The sequence below is a fragment of the Lepidochelys kempii genome, chromosome 9 (genome assembly GCF_965140265.1).
Source record: "Lepidochelys kempii isolate rLepKem1 chromosome 9, rLepKem1.hap2, whole genome shotgun sequence".
NCBI lineage: Eukaryota > Metazoa > Chordata > Testudines > Cheloniidae > Lepidochelys > Lepidochelys kempii.
The window spans coordinates 24551801-24564120 of NC_133264.1; the positions used below are offsets into that span (position 1 = coordinate 24551801).

The 12320-nt window shown below is 42.7% G+C and overlaps 1 protein-coding gene across 3 annotated transcripts in view; it reads right to left on the reverse strand.

Annotated features, from left to right (window-relative positions):
• Window positions 1-12320, reverse strand: part of KCNAB1 (potassium voltage-gated channel subfamily A regulatory beta subunit 1) — a 234984-nt gene that overhangs the window by 29793 nt on the left and 192871 nt on the right. For all 3 annotated transcript variants that reach the window (XM_073359609.1, XM_073359610.1, XM_073359611.1), the window contains exon 8: window positions 9652-9738. In XM_073359609.1, coding sequence (XP_073215710.1) covers window positions 9652-9738 — 87 coding nt within the window. The remainder of the gene's footprint in view (window positions 1-9651; window positions 9739-12320) is intronic.

Consider the following 12320-nt stretch of genomic DNA (forward strand, 5'->3'; position numbering starts at 1 on the left):
GAAGTGGACCAGTTTTTGAAGCCTGCAGTGTTTCATCGAAGACACCAGGCACAGAGACCCAGGGGCTTGAGGGTGGCTCTAGAAGCCTTCAGGCTGTGAAGCTTCGCATCCATTTGTTCAGAGAAGAGTGAAGTGACTTCAAATGGCAGGTCCTGGATGGACTGTTGGACCTCTGTTGGCAGAGATGTGGATTGGAGCCAAGAATATCTGCACATGACCACTGTAGACACCATGAATCTAGCTGCCAAAACTGCCACATCCAGGGTAGCCCGTAGGGAGGCCCTGGCCACAGATTTCCCTTTGTCCACCAGCGCATAGAACTCCTGTCTTGACAGTTGGGGAACAGAGTCCTTCAACATCAACTCCCAAACATTAACACTGTATCTCCCCAGCAATGTCTGCTGGTTGGAGATGCAGAGCGGTAGACTCCCTGTAGAATAAACCTTTCTGCCAAAAAGGTCTAGTCTCTTTGCATCCTGTGGTTTGGAGGTCACTCCTTGCTAACTCTGTCTGTCCCTCTCATTGGCCTCAGAGACCAAGTATCCACAGCCTAGAGCGGGAACAAAGTATTTCTTTTCAACCCTTTTTGTGATAGGAGGCCGGGAGGATGGGGTTTGTCACAGGGCTTTAACTGGTCTTATAATGGTCCCATTGAGAGGGAGGGTCACTTTCAAAGGGCCTGCAGTGGTCAAAATTTGACCAGGCTGCGGGAGGATTCTTTGACTACCTCCACTTCCAGCCCAAGTTTCAAGGCCACTCTTTTCAACAGCTCCTGGTGAGCTGTGAAGTCATTGTGTGGGGGGATACACACGCCCCAGACACTGCCTCATCCAGGCATGAAGAAGAAGATGCCTGTACCGGCAGGGGGTTCTCTTCTTCTCCTTCTGCACCAACTGGGTCCATCGATCTAGGTCCTAAGGCTCTATACTGGCTCGGTACAGGAGTGCAGGTTGGGTGCCGGTGAGAGGGACAGGGCCTCTCTTCTTTCTGAGACTACAGAGTATGAGCATCTGGAAGAGGGCCCTTGTATCGGGGAATCCCCCATGTGTTCCAAAATGGACATGACATCTGCATAGGCCAGTGCCCACTGCGCCAAGTACTCAGTGGTACCCCTGCGCTTGGATCCACCAACTTGGGGGTAGGGCTGATCAGGGGAAAACTGGCAAATGGTTCCTTGAGTGGGAATGCAACCCCACTTCTGAGTCTGACAATGGGCCATTGTAGCGAAGGGAGACTCACCAGCGCAGCGCCTCCTGCTGGTCATCTTGGGAATTAGGTTTCCAGGGTACGGAGCGCCTCCTCCTGGCCGGTGTCGCACCTGCCACTGGCCCCCATGTCCCTCCCAGACCCCCGTGTCCCTTTTCCTCAGGGTTCCGCCCCCAGCAGTAATCCACAGTCTGGGTCTCCCCTCCCAGGGGGACCCCCAACCCTTTATCCCCACCTTGCCTCACTGACTACCGCCAGTCATCATCTAGCCCCCACACACTAGGCAGACTGAAGTCTGTAAACCACTCATCACTGGCAAGGGGGGTTTGGACCTGCTGCCTTTCCCTGCAGTCCAGTACCTCTTTTTAGGCCTTGCACAAGGCCTGGGGAGTTGCCAGGCTGGAGCTCCCCAGCTTCTCTTGCCTTTCCCCAGCATTTCTCTACCTCTGGTACCCTGCTCCCAAGGTTCTTCTCTCTCCACTGCTAGAGAGAGACTGACTTAGCTCCTGTCTCACAGCTCTGATTGGGGCGTGGCCCCTGCTGTGGCTGCTTCCCCTAGCCTTTCACAGGAGCGGGGGAGCTGCCCCACTACAGCCATCCTCCGGAGACCATGGAGGGGCAGTACCCATCGGGGGCCAGGGAACAGTGCCAAGGTGGGAAGACCTGCGTAGAGGCAAGCAGGGACAGTTTCCCTCTAGATGGTACTGTCAAAGTTTGACTCAGACTCACAATTTATCAGACCACTCTGTTTTATTAGCAAAGCTGCTCTGCTAATACATTTAGAAGTGAGCCCCCCGAGTGGGGCTTGTGTCTCTTAATTTATACAGTTTTTTGGAGAACAAGTTACAGAGAAGTTACAGACAAAAGAAGAAAAAGATTTTAGTCACCACCCTTCGAGATCCCTGAGACCAGTCACGTATCTTCAATTACCTGCCACCCTTAACAATCTCCTTTAACAGCTTCCAGTTAACTTAACTAATTGCCCTTCACACCTTCCATTCTTATGCCTGCTTCTTAGACGTGCTGGCTCTATCTTAATTGCTTCTCCATTCAAAAGCTAACTGTCCCTACGTGTGCTCCCTCAGATACTTTGTACCATGTTTTGGCATGCCCTCTCATATACAATGTATCCAGCATGTCCCCTTATACAATGTTATACTTATACAATGTTATACTTCCACAGTACCAAGGAGGCTGGTACTGAACGGGAGCCCGAGACTACATGCTCCTTTTTGCTCACTGCTGCCACCACTTGTTCCACTTGCGATGGCTACTGATAGCGCCAGCAGCTCCTTGGCCACAATGAACACCTCCGGAGTAGATGGTACTGTGATCCTGCTGGTGCCACATTGCCCCTCTGGTGCTAGCGATGGTCCAGGACTTGACTCCACAGAGCCTGCATATGAGATGGAGTCGACGGCGTCACCCTCAGAGTGGGGGCAGAGGAGTGGCCAGACTCAGGTCACACTCCCCCTGCACTCCCTGTGCTTGGCTCTCTTCAGAGTTGGGAAACGTCTCCTCTTGGCCAGCTGCTTCTGATGTTTTTTCTTTAGCATCAGTGAAGAAGAATGGTGCCAAGATACTCTCATAGCAGGAGGAACATGTCACACCGATGCTGAGCTACTGGGTTCCGAGTCAAGCCATCTCAGCTCCAATGAGGGACGGAGCACTGCCTCCGTCAGGAGGGACATCAATCTGGCCTCCCTGTCCTTCGTATGGGGCTTGAAGTCCGGACAGATCTGGCAGTGGTCCCTGATATGAGTCTCTCTCCGACAACTGGAGTGTGGGTCACTCACAGGCATGGGCTTGTGCAGGAAGCACAGGACTTGAAACTGGGGACCGAAGAATACTCTGGCATCGTAGTAGATGAAACTCCATTAACAGGGTGAGACGTGCTGGCTAGCTATATACAACTGACCTACAACAGTCCAAACTGAGAAAATAAAGAACTGGGATAGAGAAACAAGGGAAAAGGACTAAAATAAGACCACTGAGTAAGAGTTTGCTGAAGTAGGAGGAGCTATTCCAGCAACCATCACGGGCAGTAAGAAGGAACTGAGAGGGTGCGGAGCTGGCTGGGTCCCTTATACCGGTGCATGAGCATGCGGCATCAGAGCACGCTAGAGCCAGCCCCACGAACAGCACTGAGGAAAAAATCTCCAGCAACTGTGCACGCCGCACACACACACCTAACATGGAATGGAAATGAGCAAGCATTCAAAGAAGAACCTCCTGCATCAACAAATAGATGGCTAGGAATCTTATGAGAAATGATTTTAACTCAGGATTTCTGGTGATTCCTGTTTCCAATCAGTCTGGAAATACCCCAGGAATGGCCCTTCCAGTATTTTGGCAGTTCTGGTTAAGGAAGAGGGTAAGGAAAACAAAAGTTAAAATTTCAGAACTTTTAGGTTGAGTTCTATACTATTAATACAGGAGGTTGGTTCTTATTCCTAAACTAGTTTGCCTGGCCCTACTTCAGAAATACAGCATACTGGATTTGGATTTCTGGATTTTTTGGATGGGCAGGCTAAGGGAGTGGTATTCAATAGTTTTAAGGCATTTATTATTTACCATTTATTGACAGACAAAATTCCCTACATTTTGGCCACCCATAAAGTAACAACACGATAATGTTATTTACTCACATGTAAGTTCCCGACATTTTGGCCACTGGTACTATAAACAATGTATGCCTTAAGATTACTGAATTTACTGAATGGTATGTACATACTCTTTTACAGCCTATAAACCACTTTCCACTGGAACCAAAGCAGCACCCTAGGACGACAACTGCAGCTTTAATGAAAAGAACAAGAACTGAAGAATGTGCATGGAACTTTGAAACTACTGACTTCCTTAAAAAAACTACTGTGTCCTTACCATTAAATTCTAGCTGCATATCCTGCCATTCTCTGGAATCCTATATAACTGTGCATATTAGAAGGAATTTCTTCTCTCTGCTGTGACTGGATAACTATTTATTTCAAAGGTTTCACTGTGCTTTGTATCATGGAAGCGAGCAAGCAAAGGATAGTTTTATTTACTTGTGGTACTAACATTGAGAATATTGGGAAAAACAGGAATAAATAAGGAGTAGGAATCAGGAATGACTGTGGGTTTATTTTTCCCCCCCCCCAAGGAAGTTTAACATGTACTGTGCATGCCAGATATTGCAGAACTGACAGATGGCTCAACAGATGCTGTGGGATAGAAGCAGCTTACTAGGTGAACCATTAAAAAAAAAAGTACATGAAAAGAGTAAACACCACACCATTCATAGTCAAATCCCTCCCTCAAGCCTCCCTCCTCCAGAAATCTAGGGTTGTAGAATGCTGTAGAGAAACTATAATTCTGCTGATGCTAATATTGCAGATTGTCTTTAATGATTCAAGTGGAATCAATTTACTTTTCTATCTTTTGACGTATACAAGCTGTCATTAGAGCCAAAGAAGGGGTTGTGACAACATTCCGGTGCACACTATGCTAGCAATCCTTCCTACTCAGTTAATCTGTTCTATGGTGTAGATACATCCATCTAGAGAATGAACTTGTAGGTTCAGGAAGGAATTCCCTCCACTCCATGCAAGGCACTGCACAATTGGCCTACTGCATTCTATGAAATAACTTTGGATCCACTGGGGACAGCAGCTTAATGATATTTTGGCTTCAGACAGACAGGTCTTGGAGGACATAACACAGACTGGTCAGGAACTTTTTCTCTGAGCCTGTCCTCATTAGATAAGACTGTTTACTTAGGTCTGTACAGTAAGAGGTCATTGGCAACACTGCAGAGTAATGGAAAGGCCTCTCCAGCAGGAAGGACAGAGGATGAGTTAAATCTCAAAGGAAAATCTTGTTTTGAAGTCTCATGGGGTTACACACTTATCAGATTCTGGCCTAACAGCTGATCTCTGCTTCTTACAGTTGAAGCTGGGGGTTGCAGATTACATGAGATAACCATGATGAGAAGTTTGGCATGAGAGGCAGAGACGCAGTCAGAATGGATGGTGTGACCTAGATTCATAGATATTTAGGTCAAAAGGGACCATTATGATCATCTTGTCTGACCACCTGCACAACGCAGGCCACAGAATCCCACCCAACACTCCTGCAAAAAACCTCTCACCCATGTCGAGCTATTGAAGTCCTCAAATCGTGGTTTAAAGACTTCAAGGAGCAGAGAATCCTCCAGCAAGTGACCCGTGCCCCATGCTACAGAGGAAGGCAAAAAACCTCCAGGGCCTCTTCCAGTCTACTCTGGAGGAAAATTCCTTCCCGACCCCAAATATGGCAATCAGCTAAACCCTGAGCATATGGGCAAGATTCATCAGCCAGATACTACAGAAAATTCTTTCCTGGGTAACTCAGATCCCACCCCATCTAATATCCCATCACAGGCCATTGGGCCTATTTACCATGAATATTTAATTACCAAACCCATGTTATCCCCATCATACCATCTTATTGAGTTTAATCTTAAAGCCAGATAAATCTTTTGCCCCCACTGCTTCCCTTGGAAGGCTGTTCCAAAACTTCACTCTTCTGATGGTTAGAAACCTTCGTCTAACTCGTCACAAGAACATCATTTATTTGTTTTCCTCTTAGACTTCTCTGGTTTTCAACCACTTTTTACACCCCCATGGGAAGACTAAACCAAGTCGAGGGGGTACAAGTAGCCTAAGGAAAATTCTGATACACAGCATGCTGCTCATCCTGTGAGGCAGAATATAATTGGGGAAGTGGAGCCGCAAGATCATTTGTGTCAGCATTCAAAATTCTGCAATTCTATTGGTTTCTTATGCCCGTTCAGGTGTGAGATAGGTGATAATCCATCTAGGTAGAGACTAACCCTGTCCACTGAGGGATACTAATGCATTAATGTTTTTAATATGGCTAAATATAAATCTGTACATTTAAGAACAAAGAATATAGGCCATATTTACAGGATGGGGGACTCTATCCTGAGAAGCAGTGACTCTGAAAAAAATTTGGGGGTCATAGTAGATAATTAGCTAAACATGAGCTCCCAATGTGATGTTGTGCCAAAAGAGCTAATGCAATCCTTGGATGCATAACCAGGGGAATCTCGAGTTGGAGTGGAGAGGTTATTTTACCTCGGTATTTGGCACGGGGTGACTGCTGCTGGAATACTGTGTCCAGTTCTGGTGTCCACATTTGAAGAAGGAGAGGGTTCAGAGAAGAGTAACAAGAATGATTAAAGGGTTAGAATACATGCCTTATAGTGACACATTCAAGGAGCTCAATCTATTTAGCTTAACAGAAAGAAGGTTAAGAGGTGACTGGATTACAGTCTGTAAGTACCTACATGGGGAACAAATATTAGATAATGGGCTCTTTATTGTAACACAGAAAGGTATAATATAACCCCAGGTCTGAAAGTTGAACCTAGACATATTCAGACTGAAAATAAAGGATACATTTTTTTAACAGTGAGAGTAATTAATCACTGGAACAAGATTTGTGATGGATTCTCCATCACTGACCAATTTTTAAATCAAGATTGGTTGTTTTACTAAAATATCTGCTCTAGGAATTATTTTGGGGAAGTTCTATGTATTCCATTATAGAGGAAGTCAGACTAGATGATCACAATGGTCTCTTCTGGCCTTGGAATCTACGAATCTATGAAACACTCAAGGACTGTTCTTGCAGAGTTGTTAAATGGATGAATTTCCAATTTGGTTGTAGAAGTTTTGTATTCTGTAGCAGAGTTGGATGAAGAATTCACAGTGAACATCTTGTCTATTCACCTATTTTCTGTTTGCAAGTTGTTGTCAAACATCTCACAACTCTCTCAAATTCAATAATTATTCAGAATTACTTGACAAAAATTTCAGCTATAGCTCATTCAAACAGTTCATTGCAAATATTCAAAATTTTAGTTGAGTGGCTTAGTTTTGGGTGGATACATAGACCACATAATGTTTCATTATTATTTATTATTTGTATTGGGGTAGCAGCCAGAAGTCCCAGTCATGGACCGAGACCTTACCGTGGTAGATGCTGTGTAAACACATAACAAAAAGACAGTCCCTGTGCCTATGCTGAATGAACATAACTCTTAGAATCAGGTTTCTGGCTTGTCATATTGACAACTTCAGAATTCACTTCCCAAGAATATTCTCCAATAATCACTTAAAATGTGCTATTTGCATGAACATCATGATCCAGTAAACCCATTTGTTAGAACATTCTCAGAAAGTGAACACACACACAAAGCACAAAACACAGTCAAAGTGAATTTATTTAGAAGAGTGAACCAAATATTCATAGCAAAGTTTTGCAATATTTGCCCATGTCTGCTGTGCTCTAATGTAGGCCACATTGGTTGGTGAATTGTTCATTTCCGAGCTAGGCCCAGATACTTTCTAAATACAGCCAACAACAACAACAGTGACTCAGAAAGTCACTTATGGTTTCTTCTGTTGCTCCATAAAGAACATGAAGGCCATAAGTGAGAGCAGCCATAACATGCTTACACATAAAATACTCTCTACACTGTCTTATATTATAATTGACTGAGCAAAATGTTTATTTCTCCCTCCAAGATACAACATGTCATATTTTTTGACCTTATCACCCATCAGTAAATCTCCCCTTGTCTTAAAATCTCAAGCCAATTTCCTCATCTTCTAGCTGCTGGGAGTTGTCAGTCAGTCTAACGCTAATGTAATCCATTTAGAGTTCAAACTGGAGCCTATCTTAGTTAACACATGGGCTTCAAAACCTCTGAATTTCAAGCTAACAATTTAGAACAGGGTTATCAAAGTCCTGGGCTGTTTAATGTAGTTATTCTACCACCCATGACAGAATCAGATTCTGCAGACTGCAAGGTTTGTTTGTTTTTTTTAATTAAGTTTTTAGTTCTAATGGTTGAGAAGATAATATTCTTAACTGGAACCTGTGTAGGGCTACATGAGGTTGAAAAACACCTGACAGCTAAGAGAAGTGTTAATGGTCTCCATTCAATAGGGTGCTAACTCTGAAGTTTAATTATAATTCAAAGGCCAGATTTTCAGATGACTGTGTTCCTGATTTACATGTCTAATTACCATAATTGTGCATGCAAATCAGGCAACTGACTATGCAAATGAACAACTCAACAAAGGGCTGGAATAGCAGTCATTTTCCTCCACTGAATGTAACAGTGACTTTGTCAACTATGGATTTCTTGAGACTAGGATTTAAAAGTGTGATGTTAGCACGTGCCAGCTAACACATGCTAACAAACATGGTTTAAAAGTCTAGCACAGTCAAGGCACACTGCCTTTAATGCATGCTAACTGGTCAAGACAAACTGAGGTTTCCCCTAGCATTGAAGTGAGGGTGCCTTGTACTCACTGTACTTTAAAAACAAGTTTGTTAGCAGATGTTATCTAACATCACACCTTCAAATTCGAGTCTGGACAAGGCCTGGAAGGGCCACACGCTACCCTTGATCTTCTACCAACCTCCACTTATCATCTGTGGTAGCCCCATAGTGGTAGAACCTTGGTCACAAACTATGTCGCTCCAGCCCATGGATCATAATTAAAAATATAATTTACCCTAATTTTACCCATGATGCCTCCCCTATATTAAGTGCTGCATTCTGGATCATACTATCTCGTAATTCAAGCTAACATCACTGATCACCCGGAGAATTTTTTTTTTTTATCAGTCCTCATCCTGCACCATAGAAGTCAATAGGAGTTTTGTCACCAATTTCAATGGGAGCAGAATCACGTCCGTTATGAGTGGAAGACCAGAGAAGAGTTCCAACTGTCTACTGCCCAGAAAAAATGCAATCTATTTGATCTGGTTTTGAAGTAAGAATAAAGTTATGGCATTGAGCTATACAGCATACCTTCACTGAGGGCCAAATTTTGAACCCCTTATTTCCATTGGCAAGCAGGTACTTGCTTGAGTACTGCCACTGAAGTCAATGGGAATTACTGCTCACCAATGGCAGTGAGGCATTCACAAACTGGCCCTAAAATGGGCGCCTCAGAAACCATTTTAAACTTAATATCACAGGCACATCCTGAAAACATAAACAGGGCAAAAGATTTATTACATTATAGGAATGGGCAGGCAGATTTCATTTGGCATGAAGAAATTTGGCACAAGATTCAAACACAAATTCATTTTAGGTATGTTTGATGAAATCAGAAAAAGGATATAAACTTGGGGAAATGAACAGCATTAAAGCCACCCCAGCAATACAAACCATCCTCAATACCTTCCTGTTTAAGAGAGGTGAATGCATTTAGAATAAGCGTAAATACTAAGGACTCCAAGGTCTCAAGAGTGAGGTGTTTTATAGTGAATCTACCTCACCTGAGTACTTAGTAAATAGATTTTCATTTTCCACTATGATTGGTGCAAGCCATTTATCCAGAATCAATCACATTAAAATCTTTTGTTAAAGCTCTCACTAACCTTCCATGGGGGTATTATTGTCTGGTCGATTTGCAAAGACAACATCCACATACTCGAGCTGCAGTCTCTGGAGAGAAGCCTTTAATCCTAGAAGCAGCAAGAAAAAAAAAAGAATACATATCATTAGAAATAGCCAGAATGAAGTTTGGAACACATCACAAAAGAGGTGACAGTTCCGACATATCACAAGACAGAACTATCCTAAATTGTACACTGGAGATGGACAATGATGTCTCATGTCTGCTCAGCCACAGAAAAAAAATATCAAAGTTTGGCTTCATGCAGAATTCAGAGCACTCCACAAGAATTTTTTTTTTAATTACACTCAAATTTGGATTGGAAAAGACACCATCCTGGTGAGCCTGTCAATTAGCAGCCTCCACGGACAGAGTTCACTGATGCTGTTTCAGTTAATCTAATCAAAATTCTGTCAGAGAGTATTTTTGCATTACCCGATGGCACATTACATTGATACAGTTCCACATAATTAAGCCCTGCCACTCCAGGGGCATTCCAGAAATGAAAACCCAGGGGAGAGGAATCATGACATTCTGTTATATATTTATGATTACCAAGACTAATACAACCCTGAAAAAAATGTGATACTGAACAGGCTCCTTCAAATGCCACCTTTACTAAGTTAAACAGAATTTACCCTCTCTTTGCAAAAGTTATCCAGCAAACTACAACAAGCTAAACTCATAATGTTGCACAAATAGCCAGGCTACAGGCTTGTGGCCACGTAGCCCTGGGGACCAGAAGAGTTGGGTTCTATTCCTGACTCCTACAGATTTATGATGTGTCAGGACAAAGTCACTTTCTGTATCTCAATTTCCTCATCTATAAAATGGGAATAACAATAATGCTTATTGATTTCACAGGAGTGCTGTGAGGCTTAATTCATTATATATGTAAGTGCTTTGAGATCTACAGTTTGATCATGCTATAGGAATGCAAGGTTCTATGTCGTCTTTTCATAGCAGTAAGATGAACATGTAATATGTCTGAGTGCTCCCATGTAGCGTACTGTAATGCTATATTTATTTTAAATTGTTTAATCCCCTCCTTTGCCCACCCCAAAAGAGGACTCGAACCTCAGTTGATGTAAACTGGCTTATTTCCAGAGGGCTAAATCCCCAGCTGGTGTAAATCAGAGCTATGCCAGCTATAAACAAAAGTTCAGGGGTGTTCATAATGACACAATTATAAGAACAATTCAGAAAACAGATAAAAATATACACTTCAGAGAACTAGTGTACTGTATTTTTAAATGGAGAACCTGGCTCATTTAAATTAGTTATAAAAAGTGAATGATCATTTTTGTAAGCACTTGATCAAACTGCATCCCTCTGCCACAAATCACAGCACTTGTCATGTTTGAAAATGTTTTAGAAATCTTTCAGGTAGCTGTACAGTGAAGTCCTCTTGTCAAGGTTCATAGATAAAACCCTCTGTTCCTGACACCTCACACAGGCACTCTGTACCTCTAATTAAAGTATAACTACCACTGGCTATTGCTGAGATAGCATAGCACGGAATGCACAGCTCTACAATATTCAGAGAGAACTTGAACTGTGTGTCCCTGGGGGCTCTCCACTTTGGTAATTTTAATTCCACATGAAGGTTAGAGGTCCTTTTCCTTTCTCTTTCTTTTGTGTCTAAAATGATCAGTATCTTAACTATAACAAGGCAAAAGGTTTGCAGTGAACAATTCATTAAATGTATTCAGCCTTTTTTTCCTGCTTGTGAATTATCTGCAAACAGGCTTACTGGGAGAATGGTTCACACAAACGTATTCCAGCTTGTGCACTGGTGGCAAATAATTTGCCACAACTACTACTTCACATTTTCTCCTTATAATTTGCTGTGCATGCTGTGTATAATAAGCCAAAACAAAACCCTAGATCCAGCTACACCCCAATGTCGGGGCATTCCAGATCCAGGTATTGAGGCTTGAGCCCATCTCTATAGCATAATACATTGTTACTGTGCATAGTTAATATTTGTAGGTCTGAACTTTTCTTTTTCTAACTTGCCTTATTTTTAACACCAGCAATGTTTTGGATCAAATGTGAATGCATCTAGAAGAACGGGGCATACATTTTAACAGCTTTTGCAATAGCTACAGCACACCATTAGGTTTTATCTCATATGTGAGAGGCAAGACTACTCAGCTCCAAGATTCACAACTCAATAAAAAGTATTTCATTTTTCACCATGCCTGTAAATTTCCATTATTGCAAAATAAAATCTACTCAAGGGGTATATTTTTCATATGAAATTTGATATTGAAATTTAACAGACAGTATCACTTAGCGAAGAGCTTGGTTGTGTAATGATGCACACCAAACATTTCTCTATAGGAATCTGCAAGATTTTATTTTAGCACATAGTGCATGGAGTTCTTCACTTTAGAATAAGCGGGCTGACATATAGCACATAATTTTGTGGCAGTATAAAGAACCTATCATACAAATTCCTTTCAGAACAGAAGACAGAAGCAGGTCAAATAGGCACAAGAAATGCGTGGTTTGAAATCCCTTTGTGTAGCGTATGAACACAGATATAGGGGCAGATTCTTTCTTGCCAGAATGCAGAAGGAGCCTCCCTTCCTGTAAGCTCCCTCCCCTTCATGAAGGTACCAAACGCAATAGCAGCTCTGTACTCTG